Source organism: Borostomias antarcticus, assembly GCF_949987555.1.
Source record: "Borostomias antarcticus genome assembly, chromosome: 28".
Classification (NCBI taxonomy): Eukaryota; Metazoa; Chordata; class Actinopteri; order Stomiiformes; family Stomiidae; genus Borostomias; species Borostomias antarcticus.
The window spans coordinates 3,777,388-3,799,983 of NC_140261.1; the positions used below are offsets into that span (position 1 = coordinate 3,777,388).

At 47.0% G+C, this 22,596-nt stretch overlaps 1 protein-coding gene across 1 annotated transcript; it reads left to right on the plus strand.

Annotated features, from left to right (window-relative positions):
- On the plus strand, positions 1 to 21,671 carry LOC311326488 (ATP-binding cassette sub-family C member 5). Its single transcript, XM_084459385.1, has 29 exons — positions 1 to 185; positions 1,895 to 2,083; positions 3,335 to 3,490; positions 6,353 to 6,500; positions 7,393 to 7,626; positions 7,888 to 8,061; positions 8,570 to 8,717; positions 11,023 to 11,171; positions 11,310 to 11,417; positions 11,554 to 11,913; positions 12,029 to 12,100; positions 12,315 to 12,439; positions 13,130 to 13,202; positions 13,356 to 13,559; positions 13,734 to 13,859; positions 14,157 to 14,271; positions 14,412 to 14,596; positions 15,035 to 15,181; positions 16,315 to 16,444; positions 16,543 to 16,696; positions 18,094 to 18,222; positions 18,458 to 18,644; positions 19,370 to 19,459; positions 19,982 to 20,174; positions 20,289 to 20,448; positions 20,538 to 20,616; positions 20,713 to 20,826; positions 21,202 to 21,366; positions 21,497 to 21,671. The coding sequence occupies exons 2-29, from the start codon at positions 1,905 to 1,907 to the stop codon at positions 21,602 to 21,604; spliced, it is 4,212 nt and encodes a 1,403-aa protein (XP_084315511.1). The 5' UTR covers positions 1 to 185; positions 1,895 to 1,904; the 3' UTR covers positions 21,605 to 21,671.
- Positions 21,672 to 22,596: the final 925 nt, after the last annotated feature.

Sequence of the window (22,596 nt, forward strand, 5' to 3'; positions counted from 1 at the left end):
TTGTTTTCTAAGCGGTTGCGTGTCGCTGAAGGTGTCTCTGAGAGCAGAGAAAGAAAAGTAGATGTATGGGGAACTCCGAAAGAGGTCCCACACCTTGTGCACACCTCGTCATTTATAAACCACAATTTGAGAAACTGCACTTCCAAAAGGGGAAACTCGCAGAGGCAAAGACAGCAAACTTGCATGTAAGTTTATGTTGTGGATACGCAAAGTGGACACCTTAAGTGTTTAGTGAGAGTCTCGAGTTGTAGCAAATTAAGGGGGTAAATAAATACTGTATGGTGCTGCAGTGTAGCTCCAAGTCGATCTAATTTTCCTGTTAGCTAACAAATTTAGAATTTAGCAGGGAATTCCATGTTTTTACATTGAGTGTCACAGAGACTATTTGTTTACGTCCTACAAGCTGTGTAGGCTACGTGTCAACTTTTAACTGAGCACTTTCATCCTTTGGATGATGCTATGGTGGTGGTTCCTGACCATTTGATCTGTAGTGGTTGTTTTACATGAAAACAAAATATTGTTAAATAATAACAATGATAACTTCATGATCAAGTTGCTTATTTTATTTAGTTTGGTTATCATTTGGGAGTTTTACGATAGAACATAATGTGTAGGGTAGTGTGTAGGATAGACACACTGTGAAAGCTTATGTTTACTGTTGGCGTCTGAATAACAAGTCATTGAACTGTGCATCCGAAGTCTTATTGACATAATAACAACTTATTAACAGGCCTAACTGGTTTATTAACTGCCTATTAACTGGCCTAATTTTGTGTCCGTGTTTCTTGGTCATTTCTCATTTGGTAAGTACATATATATCTGCAGTGCATTTATTATAAACAGACTAAGCCAGGAAACAGCTTAGGCATAGTCTTGATAGGTTTGTTTCCAAGGAAGTTCCTGGGTGCTGACATCTGCCCTGCCAGTCTCTCTCTCTGCTGATAGCTCTGAGAAGATATTCAGAAATTTCACATGAGAAAAAGTATAGCTGGGGGAGAAACATGGGATTTTCTCACACGTCAAGTTTTTCCACAGTTTCCATATAGCATTACAACTGTATCTCCTCTTTCACTGCGCTGCATTTAGTTTTGTCTATTTCTGTAACAAGATCTTTCTTGTGTCAATTAAGCCTCAGCTTGACTTCCTCACCTTCAAACGGCCTCACCTTCAATGTGGTACATAACAGAGTTAGTGTATCAATAATGAAACACGCACTGAGCCTAACTCCTCCAGGCCATCTTGATTGAACCTTTCAGTCTACAGTACGTCAGTGGCAGCCTATCTACAGTACCACACACACACACACACACACACACACACACACACACACACACACACACACACACACACACACACACACACACACACAGCGAGTTGGCCTGACCTTGCCATAGAGCTTTGCCATAGAAGGATCAGTGACAGTGTGCAGACGCACTAGCTGCTCAAATGTTGGCCTTCTCAGTGCTGCCAAGCACTTGAAACCTGCAGGCCGTCTTTAAATAGATAAGCACTATCTTCGGAGGGGGGGAGGGGGGCTCTGAGCGAGGTACCTCGCTCGGTCTCAACACATCTACAGTGAGTCAGCAAAACAAATGTCTACTCTAATAGTGCTTAGGGGGGAGGGAGAGGGGACAGCCTGACCTCAAGCAGTTGACAGCTCCGGCCTGTGCTTGTTTAGAACACAACATTTCAGAACATTCAGAGAAAAATATAATTAAAAAATGCTTGCTTTAAAAGCAGTAACAAAACTATTATTTATTACCTACCCAATCACCATAGACCAGAAGAGGAGTAAGAATGAAAGCCTTTTTCTAGAATGTTCTGTTCAGACTCTGCTTCTGGAATGGCACTGTTCTAAACGCAGCCCTGTGTGTTCATCTCCTTCTTCCCCCAGTAGGGCAGCCATGTTCCCCGATGCCCTGGAGGCGGCCGGGCGGGTGGAGGGCCTGTCCCTGTCCTGCCCGCAAACCCTGCCTGACCCCGAGGAAGAGGAGGCAGATATGGAGGTGGGGAAGGGGCCTAAGCGGAGCGGCCGCTACCGTCATAGTCTGCAGATACTCAAACCCTTCAGGATAACACACAAGTGAGTGCTATTGCTAGTGAGATTCACCGACAGGCTGGCAGGCAGACAAGCAGAAAGGCAGACACTTTTATTCAAATATTCTTAGTGATTTTTACACAATGACAAACAAACATTACAATAAAAAGGTAAGGGGGGGGGCTGAGGGGGGCTGAAGGGAATTCAATCTCAAAATAAGAAATTAATGGTTGCCAGACGCTATAATACTTCTCTGGGTGGAGCCGCGGCCAATGTATTTCAGCTGTTCAAGTTTAAGGTGGGACAGTACCTCCTCCACCCAGGGCTTATGAGATGGGGGTGTAACTTTTTTTCCATCTATGGAGTATCAGACGTTTAGCAAGTAAAGTAGAGAATGCTATATTGATCCATTATGTGCGTCAGCGGCGATAGGTCATATCTCAAGAGGGCACCGTTTGTCGAAACTTTGATATACTGTAGGTCATTGTATCTGAAAGTAAATAACCTTATAACATGGTGTATAATGCTAAATATCTGACGTGTCCTTTAATTTTCTCAAGCTTACCTGCCAGAACCTTGGTTAGGATTTTATAGTACGTCAATGGATCCTTATTCTGTTTGAGTGACAATGATAGAGCCCTGCGTCATAGTCGGAGAACCTCTTCGAATACCTTGCAGAATATCGGTAGTAATTTAGCGGCTGTTTAAAAAAAAAAAAAAATCTGTGGGATACACATCAGGGCCTGGTGTCTTCATGGACTTCATTATTTACATTGCTCTATCAATCTCTTTTAAAGTAACATTTCCCTCCAATCCAGAGTTGTCCGCTTGCTCCAAGGATGGTATATCCAATTAGCTAAAAAAGTGCTCTATTAATTCTTTACTACTACCTTCTGAGGTATACACGTTTTCATAGAAGCACTGACAGGCAGACACCTTTGCCTATTGTTAGTTTGACGGTATGCGGCTTCCTACCTTACTTCAGGCCTGTGTGTTCTATTGAGAGAGCTGCAGGAGCTCATGATAAGTGTGCAGACGTGTCCCCTGCCAACAGACCGCTCAGTGTTTGAACACACTCTGACTGATAAACTGCCCCTGAACTTTCTTCACTGCTCCCTCAGATTTCTATGAAGGGCATGCAAACTGCTGTTCAAACACCAGGGGTTCTATTCATCTTTCATCTGCACCTCGGCCAGAGTGAAGGCTCTCTCTCTTTCTCTTTGGGGCCAGCGTTGTGTTCTCACAATCTCCACATGACACAGAGGCGCCTACATTTTCTCTCCCTCTGTCTCCCAGGCATCAGCACCCGGTCGACAACGCCGGACTCTTCTCCTTCATGACTCTACACTGGCTCTCACCACTGGCACTGAAAGCCTACAAGGCGTCCAGTCTGTCCATAGATGACGTTTGCGGCCTGTCCTGCCACGAGGCTTCTGAAACCAACTGTCAGAGGTGAGGTCATGCTGTCTGATCACCCCCCACCAGTCGCCAGTCCCCAGACAGCCTGCTGTACTGCTCACTCCCTGTCAGCCTCAACAGGAATGCTGTTTTTCTCCTTGAGATTAAAGCCTTATACTTGCATTATAATGTGTTATGATGCTTTATAAACATGACGTTCTTAGAAAGTGTTACCCAGATTTTCTGTGTACGATCGGCCCAGTCCTATAGAAGCCAAACGTGAAATAAGAAAAATAAGTGATTCAATAATAAAATCACAAGAAAGAGTAAAGTGCATACATTTCAAAGAACGGACCAACTAAAAGAAAAAGAAAAAAAATTGACCTGCAGTGAGAAATCCCCCCATAAAAAGAAGAGCAATATTTAGAGACTACATTTTATGCCACATGATGAGTTTGAAAGTTGAAAAACACAGTTTGCATCCATTGTGGTGCCCGAGATAGACTTTTTTGTTTTTTTAACCAAATGTGAAAAAGTGTCTCTTGCTGTCATAAAGGCTCCCAACCGCTGGGTTAGACAGACACTAGTCTGACTCAACGGATGTAGGTTTTGGGTATAAGCCTGGTCATTCATTTTATTACTGCCCAATCAGTGGCGCCTGATTCATTTGGTCAGCCAATCCAGACTATGTGAAACAACAACAGCGCAGCGCTGCAATAACCTAGCAACCGCTCCGCCAGTTATTTGAATTTGAATTTGATTGATTGAAAGAAATACAGCGAGGAGCGGGACCAATTTTGGCTAGGTGCACTGTGGGTAATCTCTTTGAGTCCCAGAGCTATGCAGGTGGGATTCCCTCAAGTTCCCTGTTTGTGTGTGTGTGTGTGTGTGTGTGTGTGTGTGTGTGTGTGTGTGTGTGTGTGTGTGTGTGTGTGTGTGTGTGTGTGTGTGTGTGTGTGTGTGAGACAGAGGGTTGATTGATGAACATCTCGTCTCCCTCTCGCTGCCAAGGCGAGATCTGTCGGGTGGGTGTTATTAATAGCAGGGATTATAGATTAGAGCGAGAGTTAGCCGGTCCCAGGAGGACTGTCATGCAGAGCAGTTATGTCATTAACCCTCATGCCTCGGACACACCACCCTCTCAGCCTCCCTCATTAGCTGTTTTCTTCTGACTGGGAGGTCAGAACAGGTCTACTGCGGCACACAGTTTGCCAAAACTACACCTTAGCAATCATGCCCTAGCTTTTAGCCTTGTGGAGCTGAAACTTCCATGAATGTCTTAGACTTCATTAATGATGGCTATGGATATTGTAGCTAGCATGAATGTTAATCAAGACCAGCATGGCCTGACTAGAAAATGAAAATTAGAAAGCGTAACTGCTTGCATTCATGGCAATGTATAGTAGAGAGGTCCCGGGAAACTGAAATGGCTGTATGCAAGGACTCACTGCGTTGTGAATGGAGATGTGCTCTTTTTAAATGTCTGGCCTGTGGTATGTGAGAGTGTGGGTACAGTATGTGGTATGTGTTCGTGTCTGTGAGGTAGGGAGGTAGAGTGGCATGTTGTGGCTAGAACAGTTATGCAACCTCTCATGCGGGAGGGAGGGAGGGAGTACCCTGGGAGAGTTGACACGTTAGTGCTGAGGAATATGGGCACTGGGGATTCTGGCCCAGGTCTTTAAACAGCACCTTCACTCAACATTTGTTTTCTTCTAAATGCAGCACTACCTTTTAGAGTAAAGGTTGAGCTCTATTAAAAACTAGATTTGTGATGACAATCGTTGAACATTCTATTGTGGACTACCAGGCTTGGGACTTGATTTATTACGATCCTAAATAAAGAATGCTAGAATGCTAGATTCAGTCAAGCAGATTGCGTGTGTCCTTAGTTTACTTACTGTGGGTGATCAACAAAGAGCAATTACATGACTGATGTCACGTGAAAATAGGTATTAGGGTTTTGCGGTTTCGAATTGCAAACCACGGAGAGCTTGAACGGAAACCTGTCCGTCCAGACAATGAAAAGGCCTGTACCTCGCACATTTGAGAGACACAATCCTTAGTGCACGCCGTTAGTAGCTCGGACATTTTTATGCAGGTGGTAACATTTTTGCACATGGTTTTACACACACACCGTTTATTAATCAAGCTCTTTTGCACTTTTTGTTTTCCATTCACTCATTGATTGTGTCATTTACTCATAGTTAGGCTCCCCATAGTCCTTATTCACAAACATCTTCTGAAGCAATTCAGTTCAACATCAGCTGGTGTCCTGTTTGACAATGGATGTTGATTTCTAAACCAAAAATTACCCATAACTACTGTTATTTTTTAGACTCAAATGTATCATCGTCTGTGAAAATGACAAATAAGGGCAGTTTGAATTAGTAGCAGTAATAGAAGTAATTATCAGCCTGTGGGAAAATTGGTTTAGTTGTGATGTTCTTTATATCACTGATAGTTTTTTAATAAGCCCATTAAGGCATACTGTAAATTAGGTTCTGCAGCTGGTCTTTTCCTGCTTTTCGGAGCCATTAGGAATGATACATTTAGTCAACAAGACCTCTTTGGAGGGTATTCTACAGCGCTATAAGATACATTAGCACATCTCTAGCATCTGTATGGCACTCCCCTGTCCTCTCCTATTTGCCCAGTTAGCTGGCCTATGCTATTTAATGAGTCTAATCTATGGAAAATTGCTTGAATGAAATGTACAGTTTCACACATAATTGTTCTCCACAAATGCTACTTTTCTCCCATATTCAGCGATGTCAATGCCCCAATCCTTTATCTGACAAGAAACATACCATGTAGTACTATCGTTATTGTCCTAGTAATTATCGATTGCGGTCACGGCCAGTTTCAGCAAATGTGAATGCGTGATGAATGTGCTTCCTTCTCCACCCTCTTGTTCAGACTGGAGTCTTTGTGGCACGACGAGCTGAAGAGACAGGGCAAAGACGGGGTCTCTCTAACCCGAGTGTTCTGGCGGTTCTGTCAGACCCGTATGCTGGTGGCCATCTTCTCCCTCCTCCTCACCATGGTGGCGGGCTTCGTGGGGCCTGTAAGTACCCTGCAGACTACACCACAAATCTCTCTCCTCCCCAATCATTCTGCTGATTCGGCAAACATGGCCTTCCCTCAAGTCGGAGCTGTGTATTTTCTCAAATCGCTTTATCCCGTTTCACGCTCGCCTGGATATTGAAATGAAAACATTCCAGAAGATTACAGAGCTTTAGATAGCGAAACTCATAATAAGCCTCCGCAGATTAGTCCCATGTGTGCACCCAGTCACGCTTTGGCCCAGAAATATGCCGGCCTTTCCAAATGGCCACACTTAATACTTAATATTACACTCCTTAAATACCCTTAAACTCAAACAGTAGTCGATGTTAAAGGGCTGACATTGTAATCCAAGGCTGCTGCTTGTCATATTCTACTCTAGTCTTTATATGGGGTAGTTATGTTTGGATTTCCACAGCTGCAGTTGTATTGTTTTCAACACCCTTTGCTGTTGATTTTCATACCAGGTTACATCAGACAGAAGCTTTCCATGTTTAATGCTGTAGCATTAATAGGATTTACTTGTTACACAATTATTCATGTGTCTCACATTTCCATCTGGGGTGTGCTTGGTTGGTCTGCTGTATAGCGTTTGTTATCACTCTGCATATCCTTGTTTGTGTAACCTGCATGGTACAGTTGTACCCCCAGCATTGCAATATTTACCCATTTCTTTTGCCAAACGAGTCTTTCCTGCTACAGTATCTCCTCCAGACACCTGCAGCACCGCCATGTCATACTTACTCCCCTGATCTCTCTAATCTGACTCAAAATGTTCTCTCTCCTCCTATTCCCCTTTCATCCTCTCGCTGTCCCCTCTTAACCGCCATCTTCCCACTGCACCCTCGTCATTTCTAAATCCCTCTTCATCCCCTCCTCATCCTCCTCGCCAGGCGCTCCTGGTGCGAGCGTTGCTGGAGTACTCCCAGAGCTCTGAGAGCTGGCTGCCCTACGGCCTGTCGCTGGTGGCCGGCATCTTCCTCATGGAGCTGGTGCGCTCCTGGTCCCTGGCCCTCATGTGGGCCGTCAATTACCGTACCGCCGCACGCCTCCGGGGGGCGGCGCTCACGTTTGCCTTCCAGAAGATTCTGCGCCTACGCAGCACCAAAGACATCAGTCCCGGAGAGGTGGGTGTGCAGTTCCAAATACTACCACAAGAACATTCATTCATTCGTTCGTTCGTTCGTTCGTTCGTTCGCTCGCTCGTTCGTTCGTTCGTTCATTCATTCATTCATTCATTCATTCATTCATTCATTCATTCATTCATTCATTCATTCATTCATTCATTCTTCCTCGAGTCAGTGCAGTCGGGCTTATTTGGGTCTGGTAACATTGTTGTCGTGACCGAAGTTCATCCTGCTAAGTAAACACTGTCTCTGTATTTCCAGTTGATCAACATCTGCTCCAGTGATGGCCAGAGGCTCTACGAAGCTGTGTCAGTGGGCTGCCTGCTGGCCGGGGGGCCACTGGTGGGCGTCCTGGGTTTGTCCTACACAGCCTACTTCCTGGGACCCACAGCTCTGGTCGGATCGGCCATCTTCCTCATATTCTATCCCGCCATGGTATGAACTCACCCAAATGTGACTGCAGTTCATTTAGCGTATTTCTAAAGAAGTTAATAGTGACTCAGTAACTTCATAGGAGTGTTAGGACTATTGTTAATTTCTCTGTATTTACCACCAGTTTGCTTCTTTGAACTTCTCTCAGTGTCCGACTTCCACAAGCATCATTTTCTGAAATTACAACATTCTTCAGACAACAACCTGAGTTTCTAGCACCCCCCCCCCACCCCCTCCCAAAAAAAACGTTCAGGCTGTTGAAATCATGTCGACTTTGCTGCGGTTCCTCTTTAAATTTCATTTGCGGTCAGTCTGAGCCGTGACGGCAGAAGACCTTTGTATTGATGCAGAGACCCATTTATAGCCTGTCACCCCTGGGCAGGCCTCCGACGTAGCCGACGTGGTGTTGCAACTGTCTGCTTGCATTTCCTCCAGATGCCACTCATTTCCCCTCTTATCTGTCTCTTTCCCCTTTCTTCCCCTCTCTCTACTCCCTCCCGGGTCCGGACAGATGCTGGCGTCGCGCCTCACAGCGTATTTCCGCAGGAAGTGTGTGGTGGTGACTGACCGCCGCGTGAGGCTGATGAACGAGATACTCGGATGTATCAAGTTCATCAAGATGTACTGCTGGGAAGACGCCTTCGCCCACAATATCCACAGTGAGTGGCTCGTCATCACCGCATGACTCGACAAGAACTACTGGTTTTTGTCTGCGTTGGCAGTGTGCGTCTCATTTAGTTCCTTAACCTGATTCCTTAATGACGTTTCCCTGGGTTGAAGGTCAGCTGCTATTCGATTTCAATTTCTTCAGGAAATCTAGTCCATTAGCAGAGAAATCCTCAACTCTAAAGAGAAATTAAACTCATCCCATGAATTAACCGGAGAAGCCGAACTGACAAAGCCCATTTCCATTACTGTACCTGCCATTGGCTTAGACTACCTTTTGTGTTTTCCACCCTCAAGGCCCTACTTGAACTTCTGAAGCCTCAAGGTTAATTTGAGAGGCGTTTAAAGCTCTTTGATTCCTTAAAGCCTGACAATTTTGCTCAACGTAGCTCAGAATTAGAGGTAGCCATTTCTCTCAAGCCTCATATAAATGGTGGATATAAACGGTGGATAAGGATCATTCACAGCTTTTAATCGTGGTTGTAATTAGCCAGGTGAGGCTCATTTCACACCACTATTATTATCTGTTATTATTATAATTAATGAGGCGTTCATCTGAACGGCCAGTGTGAGGTAGCGGCCATGCAGATGGGTCAGTGATGGCGCCATCCCGTTATGCTGGTTCCGTCGTCAGCAGTTCAAGCCGGATTGGTTTTCCAGGATGTGCCGCACGGGTCGGCTTCCTCCAGTCTGTTTCTTGGGAATTCACAGTGTTGCCGTTACTCCGTTCAGCTTGGGTTAGATTCCCTCTGGTCTTTTCCATTCTTAATTCAAAGCTTCGTTATCGTTTATTCACTTTCAATCTTCGGCTCCCAGCCGCTTAGCACACTTGCGGAGAGACAGACGTTGCCGCCAGGAGGTTCCCCGACTCTCCTGCTCCTTCCTTTGGTCCCTCTTTTTGAAACGCTGTCTGTCTGAGTGGGAAATCCCCCCAGCTCTCTGTCTGCGGTCCGGAGCTCTCCAGGGCGCTCCTAACCTGGCCAAGAGACCACTCAGAACATCCCCGTACTCAACCACCTGTCCTAAGGGGCGGCTCCTCCGGTCGGTCGTTCTCCGTGGTGCTGGTGGTGGTTCCAGCGGAGAACCGATGGGAGATCGGGGCGCCACGCCAGCCATTCGTAAGAGTTAAAAATCTCAGTCTTTTCCCCAAAGAGTTTTATTGTTCATCTGATGGCAATATATGTCCTCTGTCTATTGAAATACGTTATCATGGACTGAATACTTGCAAGATGCAGCTGGTCTCTTGAGGATAATAAAAATGTGTGGGAAGAATAGAGTCGTGCTGTAGGCTTCCCGGAGCAGTGTATCTCCTTGGCCGTGTGAGCGGAGTTGTATGAGTTGGCCGCGGCCCAGGCCCGAGTCCACTCAGCGGTCTGTTGAGTGAGGCGGTCTTGCACATGCATCTGGGAGATGTAGACAAACATGGAACACGCAGAAAGGCGGGTAATGAATGCTGGACAGCTGCCAAGGTCTCGGGATTTTAAAGTCCCGCTCATACCGTTTATGGTCGCTCACGGGCCGGCTTGTCGCTTCTATTTCCATCCTCGCTGTTTTCAGTGGCTGACGTTGCTGTTGTTGTGTGTGTGGGCGCTCAGTCAATACACGGTGGAAATGCACAGCCGAGTCATTTGGACGCTGAGGTGAAATAAGAGACGAGACCACAGGGACGAGGCCCTGCGGGTCGTCAAAGACCATGCCCATCACCTCCCACAGTGCTGCCACTCGCTGCCCTCAGTGGGGAAGTTTGGAGTCTTAATGGTTCAGTAAGAATAGAACCAGAGGAAGCGTCACCCCAACAGCCCTCAAGCCCTGGTTATATGTACTTTCCACATCCGCCAGGGCCGGCTAGGGCCGGCGTGGGTGTATCTGTAGGCTCTGTGCGTCCATCCGCGTTCCTCCATTCAACTGCCGTCAATCTACTGCGCATGTGTGGAAGGCGTCCTCCAAGCGGACCCCAGAAAGTATAAACAGAACTACTACGCGTACGTGGTGTCTGCAGCTGTCCGCGTAGTCCGTTTAGGAGTGTAACCAAGGCCTTGAACAGTTGACTGAATCAGGACCATGGGTATTGGGGAAGGTATGGAGTCTGGTCCATCTCTTGTATCCCATTGTTGAATGTCGTGTGTGGTGTTCACTTGCTGTATGTCTGTGCCAGTACAGTAGCTACTGTATGTCTGAGTTTGGGTTTAACGTATTGCCGGGATTACAGGAAGACTTTTCCATGCAAATAGACAACAGCTAATTTTGTTTTGCCATTGTTCTCTCTGTCTCTGTCTGTCTCTCTCCCTCCCTTTTTAGGCGTGCGATCAGAGGAGAGGGGCATACTGGAGAACGCTGGCTGTGTGCAGAGCCTCACAGTTGGCGTGGCTCCAATTGTGGTGGTGATCGCCTGCGTGTGCACGTTCACCCTGCACATGGCTCTGGGCTATGACCTCAACGCAGCTCAGGTATAGAATGCAGATTACTGAGCACTAGCTCACTAGCTTTTTCAAATAGGCTTTCATTTTCTAGAGGAAATTGTTTAGACCCTTCGGGGTTATTGAGGGGGAAAAAAGTGACCACTCACTGTCTGTAAACCCCTCCAGGCCTTCACTGTCGTGGCAGTTTTCAACTCCATGACCTTTGCCCTGAAGGTCACGCCCGTAGCTGTACGCTCTCTATCGGAAGGAGCTGTGGCCATCAAAAGATTTAAGGTGACCAAACCGAGAGGTAGTCGGAACAGGTTTTGGCACGTGGAAGGCAGAAAGGAACGCTTTCAGTAAACACTGTGTGTAAATAACATTCCACCTTCCACACTTAACGCTCCACCATATTTATGCCTATCCACAGAGGCTCTTCATGATGGACGACAGAGAGATCGTGACAATGAAAATGGAGGACCCTGGGAATGCCGTGGAGTTCCGGGACGCCACGCTGGTGTGGGAGAAGTCCCGCGCCCCGGCGAGCAAGTCCGCCACCCCGCCCAAGAGGCAGTTCCAACGAGGGGGCATGAAGAGGGCGCTACGCAGGGAGAAACTGAGCTTATATATCAACACGGAGCAAAGCAAGGGCAACAGCGAGGGTCCCAACGGGCAGAGCCTGCTGACGCACATGGAGCAGGAGAGCCCCCAGAGCACCATCTCCTCCACCCAGAGCTTCAGACCCCCCCTGCACAAGACCCTGCACCGCATTAACCTGCGTGTGCGCAGGGTAAACGCCCCCTCCCTCGCTCAGACGCACGCTAACGCCGAAAATCGCGAAGGCGCCATTGTTTTCCCGTAGGTCACAGTATTTTGATACCGAGGATATGTGTTCTGACCTACAGGGGGCGCTGGTAGGAATCTGTGGAGGTGTGGGGAGCGGAAAGAGCTCTCTTCTGTCTGCCCTCCTAGGCCAGGTGAGACTCTTGGGAGACGCTGAAATAGACCTAGCTCGCAGTAAAGATTCCTCCTCACAGTGGAGATTAATGAGATGACTGGATAAATCGAGGAAACCTTAATAAAAAGACCTGTCGCTTTACTCCAGTAGTCTCATATAACGATCTGCATTTTGGGGTGAAAATCAGCCCGGCTTGGGTGTATTTAAACTGGGATGGCGTCCCCGTGTTGCAGATGACTCTGCTGGAGGGGACCGTGGCGGCGGCCGGGGGCTTTGCGTACGTCGCCCAGCAGGCCTGGATACTCAACGACTCTCTGAAAGAGAACATCCTGTTCGGAGAGGAGTACGACGAAGACAAGTAAGCGTGGTTGATTGATTGATTTTGATTGATTGATTTATTTTATTTATTTTATTTATTTTATTTTATTTTATTTTATTTATTTTATTTTATTTATTTTATTTATTTTATTTATTTTATTTATTTTATTTATTTTATTTATTTTATTTATTTTATTTATTTTATTTATTTTATTTATTTTATTTATTTTATTTATTTTATTTATTTTATTTATTTTATTTATTTTATTTATTTTATTTATTTTATTTTTAAGACAGGGACAAGGTAGAGTAGACATTTACCCTATAGAATAGGGAGAGATGCACTGTACAAGGTTATAGCTAAACAGCTAATTTCCCCCCAGTCCCTGGGCAAATAAATATACAGTCTTAAAATAGTGGGGCAAATAGTAGGAAAGTTACATACATAGAAGGAATACAAAAAAGTTATGTAGCAAAGATTTCACTCATCCCTATACCCACATCCCAACCTCCCCAGACCCTTAAAAAACAAACCCTAAGTACAGCCCCCATACATATGTGCCACACACACACACACACACACACACACACACACACACACACACACACACACACACACACACACACACACACACACACACATCTACAGGTTGGATGTAGGGGCTATACAGAGGGCTGCCTTGAGTCACGCTTCACTCATGTTCGCGTCTCTGTTCCTTGTTCTATTTAGGTACGATGCTGTGCTGGAGGCCTGCTGTCTCATCCCTGACCTCACTGAGCTGCCCTACGGGGACATGACTGAGGTAAAATACCGCTTCTCAGTTCTCTCAATGAGTCAAACTTGATATAAGACCTTGACCTACTGTAGCATTGGCTGTTTGAGCCCAATATGAAGACCTGATTGAGATGGATAGATGTGTTTGTTATTCTTACGTTTCTTCGCGTCCTCCCTCCAGATAGGGGAGAGGGGCGCCAACCTGAGTGGGGGCCAGCGTCAGAGGGTAAGCCTCGCACGCGCCCTGTACAGCGACCGGCCCGTCCTGCTCCTGGACGACCCCCTCAGTGCCGTCGACGCCCACGTCGGGTCCCACCTCTTCCACAACGCCATCCGCTCCGCCGCCAAGGGCAAGACGGTCCTCTTCGTAACCCACCAGCTGCAGGTGATGAGGCGCTGTACAAGAGGTTACTCATGTCGGAATAGTCTAGAATGATTTGAGCGGAGCGGTTATATATTTGCGACCTTTAGAGGAGTGACACATGAAAAAAGGGCATAGTCATTGTACGAAAACGAAAATCGGTATCCAATTTTCGCCGCTTGTCTCCGTTGTCCTCAGTACCTGTCGGAGTGTGACGACGTGATTCTGATGAAGGACGGGCAGATAGCCGAGCGTGGCACCCACGCCCAGCTAATGGGAAAAGAGCGAGAGTACGCCAGCCTGTTCGTCGGCGTGCAGCAGGAGGTAAGGCCACAGGGCGCGAGCCCCGCTCTCCGGGATAAGCACCGGAGCCATCCCCCGCTCAACAACATCGTACATCATCAGCTGAATAATACATGAGGCGGGAGAGCCAAGCGGGTGGCTAGGAAATGTTAATGCATCCCAGGCCTTTTTCATTATTTATGCGCACATTGATTTACCGCTGTAGACCACTAAAGACCTGTCATCGATATCTCTGTTTAAATGACTCAGTTGGCTTTGTTATGGTGGCCATGATTTGTGGGTCCCCCTCATTCCCCCATTTCCCTTCTCTTGTCACAGAACCTGGTGAAAAGGAACCTGAGGAACAAGCAGCAGAGGGCAGGGGAGGAGAAGGCTGAGACTGCTGTCGCCAAGGCCACCAGACCACCGGTAGAGGACAAGAACAAGAGAGGAGGTGAGACTCAGAATACTGTTCCGGGAAGAGAAAAAAAAACGGTTGGTGGGAAATGACTCAAAAGCTTCTCAGGGTCTTTCTTTTTTCAACGTTTGCCTCCTTTCTCCCGTCGTTTCTACACCCCCCCCCCCTCTCTTCAGGCCAGCTCATGAAGGCTGAGGAGAAAGGTTCTGGCGCCGTGGCCTGGTCCGTTTACGCCGCTTACATCAAAGCCGCGGGAGGTTCCTTGGCCTTCGTCTTCAACATCATCCTCTTCCTCTCCACCACCGGTAGCATAGCCTTCAGTAACTGGTGGCTGAGTTACTGGATCCGCCAGGGCAGTGGGGTGAGTCTGGCCTGCCATGTTCTCTCTGTTCTGTATATGACTCCCACTACAGAAATAACTGCGTTGCTAGCAGTCACAGATCCAGTTATTGTTTCATTGAGCTGCAGCAGTAGACATTTCGCAGAGTTGCAGCAGTAGACTGAGCAGCAGTAGACTGAGCATTAAGTCGAAACGTGTGTAATTAACCAAAGTAATGGCGCCAACCCCGTCAGTAAACTCGACTCAAGCAAGGAGGAGACAGTGAAACAGATGTGCTGCTAAGCCGTCGGCGTTTCCCGCTGAAATGTGTGTTTGGAAAAGCAACCTCATCTGAATGACTGCCTCCGCAGGCTTTTGACTGTGCATTCTGCTGGCATTTCTCTCACTCATTAGATAGAAATCCTATTTTTCAGGCGGTGTTTGTGCTTCACGGTATTTTGATGCTCCGTCTGCCCTCAGAACACATCATTAATCCAGGAGAACGAAACGCTGGCAAGCAACAGTATGAGACTGAACCCCCACATTCGTTACTACTCCACTGTTTACGTTGCATCTATGGGAGCTGCTCTGGTGCTGAAGACGATACGTGGGCTGGTTTTCATCAAGGTAAGGAGCTGAGCTGTCTTTTGGCCCACCTTGCCTTCTGTCCACTGTCTTAATAAGCCTTTCATTGATGCAGTCTGGCCTGGAAAGTGGAACGTTGATATGCCATTGTAGTACAACCTTGGCTCTCCCTAAATGGTCTATTCTCTCGTCCTTTCACAGAGTTTCACCATTATAATTGAAAGTGCCTGCAGGCTAAATCCATTTATCTATCCACTGTCATGACTGACTTGCAGCTTTAGAGGCTGTGAGTGTGTGTAGACTGCGTGAGTGAGTGCATGTGTGTGAATATGGGAATGTGTGTGTGTGTGTGTGTGTGTGTGTGTGTGCACCTCTTGGTGTGTATGCCCTTCTTTCTTGGCTAATCGTTCCTGACAGCACATTACAAGGGTTAGGTCCCAGTGTAATACTGTGCCAGTTGTGTTTGCTAATTTTTCACATTTTTATATTTTTTACCCCTAACTGTGAGATTAAGTATAGTATATATATATTAATATAATTAATGTGTTCTCTCCTGCCAAGAGTAATTAATGTCAATGATTATAATTATGCATTCAATTAAATGTTGGGTCATAGCCTTAAAGGAGTAGTAAAGGGAAAATGCATGTTTAGTCCTGTTTTAAGGTTACATATGATCATATAGAATGGTTCAGATCAAAAAGTTGACCAAACTAGCACTTTTGAGAAAGTCTGATAATTGCTCTACCACCGTTTTGGTCATACAATGGATGTGGATGGGCACCTTGAAAATCTTTCAAAAACATGTTAAACTCTCGATTGTAAGTAACCTGTAAGTAACCTTAAAACAGGACTAAACATGCATTTTCCCAGCCTGCCAGACATTCATTCATGTGTGTACATGTTTTGACAGCATGCCTGACACTAGAAATATTGTGTGTACACATCTCTTGTGTGTGTATATACATAGCAGATAAACACCATATGGCTCTCTAGCTTTAGCAACATGTTTTATGAGTGTTCCGACTGTATGTGTACACTGGCACTTCTGTGGGTGTCATTGCAACTGCCCACCCTGGGGGCGTGTCTCTGTTCAGCAGGGTTGTGCCTGTTTTCCATCTGTTTGTAAACATGTCGTCTGCCTTCACGCTGGAACGCTCTTTGTTTCTGTGTGACAGTGCACCATGAAGGCGGCCTCGGCCCTCCACGACAAGCTGTTCCGCCAGCTCCTCCTCAGCCCCATGCGCTTCTTCGACACGACGCCTCTGGGCCGCATCCTCACCCGCTTCTCCCGTGACATGGACGAGGGTGGGGGCCGTCTCTCCGCACTGTGCTCCCCCGCGCACGCGGCCGCTAGGGACCACGGCTCTGTTTCTGACGCCGCCGCTGCTCTTCTTCTCCCGCAGTGGACGTCCGTCTGACCATGCAGGCCGAGATGCTGCTCCAGAACCTGACCCTGGTCTTCTTCTGCCTGGCCATGGTGGGCGTCGTCTTCCCCTGGTTCCTGCTCTCCATCCTGCCGCTCGGAGCCTTCCTCTTCATCATCAACCGCATCTCCAGGTCAGACTCCCGTGACCCCAGGGTGTGTTATTCAACCCCCGGCCCCCGAGACGTTGCTTTCCCTCCGATGGATGGATGGATGGATGGATGGATGGATGGATGGATGGGTGGATGGATGGATGGATGGATGGATGGATGGATGGATGGGTGGGTGGATGGATGGATGGATGGATGGATGGATGGGTGGATGGATGGATGGATGGATGGATGGATGGATGGATGGATGGGTGGGTGGATGGATGGATGGATGGATGGATGGGTGGGTGGATGGATGGATGGATGGATGGATGGATGGATGGATGGGTGGGTGGGTGGGTGGATGGGTGGATGGATGGATGGGTGGGTGGGTGGGTGGGTGGATGGATGGATGGATGGATGGATGGATGGATGGATGGATGGATGGATGGGTGGGTGGGTGGGTGGGTGGATGGGTGGGTGGGTGGATGGATGGATGAATAGATCAGGAGCAATACAGACATACAATACAGCAATACAAACAAAGACACAAAAAAGGCACAAAAGGGCAAAAAGGCGCAATCAGGTACTGAGATGTTGCTTTCCTCACATTGTAGTTATTTATTAGTGGTCCCCGAAGAAGGAAAGAACACAAAGTTGAAGAGTGTTGAATTATCCAAAAACAAGGGGTGTAGAAATGTATTCAGGTTCGAAAACCATTGGACAAAGTAAAATATGATCCATCTACACAATTTGCCGTAATGTTTCAATGTGTAATGAACACCTCGGGCTTTCATTCCGTTCTCAAGACATGACGCAAAGTCTCAGTTGTGTTTGATTTATGACTCGGCAGACCAGTTTTCCTATTGCACCAAGAAACCATACTCCCTGACTGCATGTTTATTTGTGACTCTAACGTTCTCCTAACAAGGGACGTCATGTTCTTTCCTGCTCTGCCCCTTTTCTCTCCCCTCCACGCTTTCTATGAGAAAAACGGGATGATTCATGGAAGACTTGTTATTCACATGTGCAGGCCAGCCTATATCTGTATCTAAAAGTGGCACGTCACCCCACTTTGTCAATAAACCCCTCTCTCTCTCACACATCCCTGTGGAGTTGGGAGTCTGTGTCCAGACCTGTAGCATCGCTGTGTGACGGGTCTAAAAAAAAAAAAAAGTCACACATAAATCAGAAGCTGAGAGCCCAGGAATGGCCGCAGCTTTGCCAGGAAATGGCTTGTTTCTTTTCCTGGGTAGAATTACACACCGCTGCCTGCTCTCAAATCATCCACCGCTGACCTGTCAGATATCTGCGCTGTCATTGGGCGTAATGAGCTTTTCCTTTTGGCTCCCATGCCTCAGTGATTTTTTTTTCTTCCTTTTCTGTCGCGGCCGGCCGTAGTGGACGTTATACGTCTCTAATCGTGATGTTCTTCTGATCAGGGTTCTGATTCGTGAGCTGAAGCGACTTGAAAACATCAGCCAATCGCCTTTCACCTCCCACATCACCAGCAGTCTCCAGGGTCTGTCCACCATCCATGCCTACGACCGAGGGGACGACTTTCTTCAGAGGTGGGAGACCACAATTAGTGTGTGTGTGTGTGTGTGTGTGTGTGTGCGTGCGTGCGTGTGTGTGCGCGTGTCTGTGTGTGTGTGTGCGCGTGCGTGCGTGTGTGTGTGCGTGCGTGCGTGTGCGCGTGTGTGTGTGTGCGTGTGTGTGTGTGTTTGTAAGCTAGGAATGAGAAACGGTCCGTAACCTGTCCAGCTTTGCCGCTCCCTGGCTTATACATGTATCTCTGTCTCTCAGGTACCAGGCTCTGCTGGACACCAACCAGGCGGCCCACTACCTGTTCAGCTGCGCCATGCGCTGGCTGGCCGTGCGGCTGGACCTCATCAGCATCACCCTCATCACGTCCGTGGCCCTGCTCATCGTGGTCATGCACGGCCAGATCCCTCCGGCGTACGCAGGCCTGGCTATATCCTACGCTGTGCAGGTACACACCCGCACACGTGCCCACACACACACGTGTCGGGTACACACGCACACACAAAGCTGCATGCACACACGTGAACACACGCGCACACACAAACACACACACACAAGTGCACACAAACACACACACACACATATACACACACACATACGCATAGTATACATTTGTATAGTATGTACACATAGTATACATGCCTGAACAACACAGATGTGTTGTTCAGGCATGTTGTGACTTGTCCTGTAGGGAATGCATCTGTGTTCACTTTTTTGCTAATTTGCCCTGCCGCTTATATTTTATGATGGCTTTTTTGTTTTATTTTTTCATGCTGTTTGATGAGCACAGGCGTAGGAAAAGATTTCCCACACAGAGAATATGAATTGAAATTGATTGGGCGTGCTTTTAAAGGAACCTTAATCAGCATAGCTGTCCTAAGGGGTTGTAAATGTTTATGCTTCATGCAGCTCATTCGTAAAGGGTAGGAGGAACATGTTCGCATGCAGTGATGGTTGGATTGTAATTGTGTGTGATGGTGTTAATCATTGACTGTAACCTATCGCCTCTTTCTCCTCTCCTCTCCTCTCCTCTCCTCTCCTCTCCTCTCCTCTCCTCTCCTCTCCTCTCCTCTCCTCTCCTCTCCTCTCCTCTCCTCTCCTCTCCTCTCCTCTCCTCTCCTCTCTCCCTCCCTCCCTCCCTCCCTCCCTCCCTCCCTCCCTCCCTCCCTCCAGCTTACCGGCCTGTTCCAGTTCACTGTCAGGCTCCTGGCGGAGACCGAGGCTCGGTTTACGTCAGTGGAGAGGATCAATCATTATATAAAGGTAGGCCCACGGACACTGGTGTCTGTCAAGAGCGAAGGGGACAGGTGGATCAGGCGTCAGTCAAGCTTCAGTGCACACGTGACACATGCCGGCACACACACTCGTAGGGTGAGCAGCACGCAGAAGCACAGAACCACACATTTGGGCGAAAATTACAACACGGCCAGGACTTTACAGCAGACGCACGCACAGGGCCCTCACAGGCCATCCCATAAACACAGAGCAGTTAGCTGCGGCGGAGGCGCCTGGCAACGAAAAAAGTTCCCGCAGGAAGCAGATGGAACCCAGCGTGCAGCGCAACACACTCCACAGCACACTATAGGGCATGTTTCACACACCACCGATCAAAGCATAAAGATGCTTAAGACAAGTTCAACTGTTTTCCACCTCAGGAGATAGTGAGCTTAGAGAGGTGTGAATTAAACTCCTGGCGAGCGGCAGGAGGCTTACCTCTAGGGCTGGAGATATAGAGATTTATACCCTGTGATAACGGTCGCCTGCCTCTCTTCCTCTCTCTCCCAGACTCTGGAGAGCGAGGCTCCCAGACGGATCCCCGGGCCGTCCGCTCCTGCCCCCTGCTGGCCGCACGAGGGACGCATCTCCTTTCAGGATGTGGAGATGCGTTACCGAGACGACCTGCCACTTGTCCTCAAAAAGCTGTCCTTCAACATCCTGCCGGAGGAGACCATTGGCATCGTTGGCCGCACAGGCTCAGGTAATTTGACTGAGTTATTTTTTTCTTAATGCTTCGTTTTCACTACCAAATTCCAAATTTTTATTCATCATAAAGGTGTATTGTTATTTAACAGCCTCTTGTCTGTGTGTCCAGGAAAGTCATCCCTGGGCGTGGCTCTGTTCAGACTGGTGGAGCTGACCGGAGGCTCGATCGTCATCGACGGCATCAACATCGCCCACGTTGGCCTGGATGACCTGAGAAGCAAGCTGTCAATCATTCCACAAGAGCCCGTTCTTTTCATAGGCACTGTCAGGTACTGACTGATCTACCACCCACCTCAAGTACATTCACTACTATCCACATTTCAGGATAATGGAATAATGTTTGTTTTTCTCCTACCAGGTCAAATCTTGACCCCTGGAGTCAATACTCAGATGCACAGATCTGGGACGCACTTGAAAAGACCCATATAAAGGACATGGTAGGTAGAGACAGAATGGCCAAAATGATCCCGTTGTAAGAGCGAGCCAACAGTTGCTGTTTCAGTCAGTCCTCTTATGTTTTTCTTTGTCCTCAGATCAGCCAACTGCCCCACTCGCTCGAGTCGGAGGTGACAGAGAATGGAGAGAACTTCTCAGTGGGCGAGAGACAGCTGCTGTGTGTGGCTCGAGCGCTGCTGAGACACAGCAAGGTACCGGAGAACGATCCCTCACTCTCGCTTCACCCGACACAGACAGAGCTTCAGCACACTTTACCCTCAGTGGCGTAACATTGCCACCACATGGCCTGGAATGTAACTTTTCCTTTCTTACGGATCATTTTTTAAATTCGATTTGCATGTTAATTCACAACTCTTTTGTAACTTCACTTTGATGTTAAGCAGTTTGTTCTTATCTAAAAACTTTTTTTTTAATCATTACTGGAAGTATTATACTGTTTGTTGCTTAATTTAATCCCATTGCACTGTAGTTATTATACTGAGATAAGTCATAAACACAGTGGTAGTTTATGTGCGCTTGTGTAGGCAGTGTACTGTAGCTTCAATCTGAGATGTGATGTCTCGTAGATTCTGGTGTTGGACGAGGCGACCGCAGCCATAGACAGAGAGACAGACCGGCTGATACAGGAGACCATTCGTGAGTCCTTTGATGGCTGCACCACTGTGATCATTGCCCATCGCCTCAACACTGTGCTCAGCTGTAAAAGGGTCATGGTGTTGGACAACGGACAGGTGGGTCCCTGTTTGTGTTTTCGGCTTAAGATTTTTCATCAGAGGCTCCCTTTTGCCAAGAGCACATTAAAAGCCTGTATCCTCAACAGGCTGCTAAGTATGTGTTTTGTCCGTTTCTACATTGCTGTAGATTTTGGAGTTTGACACACCATCAGCATTGCTAGCGGATGAGAATTCCAGATTCTACGCCATGATGGAAGCCTCAGAAGGCAGGCTGGGTGAAGAAGACCAGAGCTGAAATGGTACGGACCAGAGCTGAAATGGTACGGACCGGAGGACAACTCGTGACAGTGGACACAATGGCAGGAGACCTACAGTAGATCGCACACAAAAAAGATCAACTGTGTGGCGGGGAGGGGGGGGTTCCTTTCGAAGCAAAACAGAAGTTCATTCAAAAGCTGCTGGATGTAGAGAAGTCTGTTTTAAAACCAAAGACTAATGATCATGTTGCAAAAGATCAAATCCAGGATGTGTAGTTGTAGTCTGAAGATGTATTGAGCTGACTTTGCTGAGTTAACTTCCTGAAGGCCAAAGGGGAAGATGCAAGTGAGACAGAGCAATGACTCTTACAATGGCACTTTATATCCCACAATAAAATAATGAGGTGAATTAAGACACTGAAGCTGGTTCCGTTTTCAACTCTCTGGCGATGAGAGTTTCAAGATTCCGAGACATGACATGTAATAATCTGACATCCACACGGAGAGCATTAAAGATGATTTGAGCTGCATTAGTAACGCTGCTTATCAGACATAACTGGATTATATATGTATTACATTATAGCAAGTATATAATAATCTGTGAAATCACTGTACCAAAGTGAGCAGTCCAAGTGACTGTCAGGAAAATGCTGATTGATTGAAGTTTTGTTTCTGTTTGACACATTACCTTATTTTCCAGATTGTTATATTGTTATAATATCTGTGAGTCATTGCAGGTGCAGTATGTGTTCCTCCACAGTTGTCATTTGTTATATAATGTAGTACATTTATAAGCATTTTTATGGCAAGAGAGTTGCTATTGTTCTCTTATGGGTGAATTAAGGGTACATCTAAATGCAAATGCTGGTATGTTGAACAATTTTCTCTGTATTTGATGTTGAAACAATTTCTTTGTATTTTTGCAGGGACCATATAGATACATCTGATGGGTTGTTTCGAATCCCTATGCGTAATTATTGTAAAATGTAATATATTATTGTACAGAAATGTTGAGTTGAACAATTTATTT

Coding starts and splice junctions, on each gene's coding strand:
- LOC311326488 (XM_084459385.1), top strand. CDS start 1,905: ATGTTCCCCGATGCCCTGGAGGCGGCCGGGCGGGTGGAGGGCCTGTCC. Junction 6,501..7,392: donor TGGCGGGCTTCGTGGGGCCT/GTAAGTACCCTG, acceptor CCTCCTCGCCAG/GCGCTCCTGGTGCGAGCGTT. Junction 18,645..19,369: donor CTATATCCTACGCTGTGCAG/GTACACACCCGC, acceptor CCCTCCCTCCAG/CTTACCGGCCTGTTCCAGTT.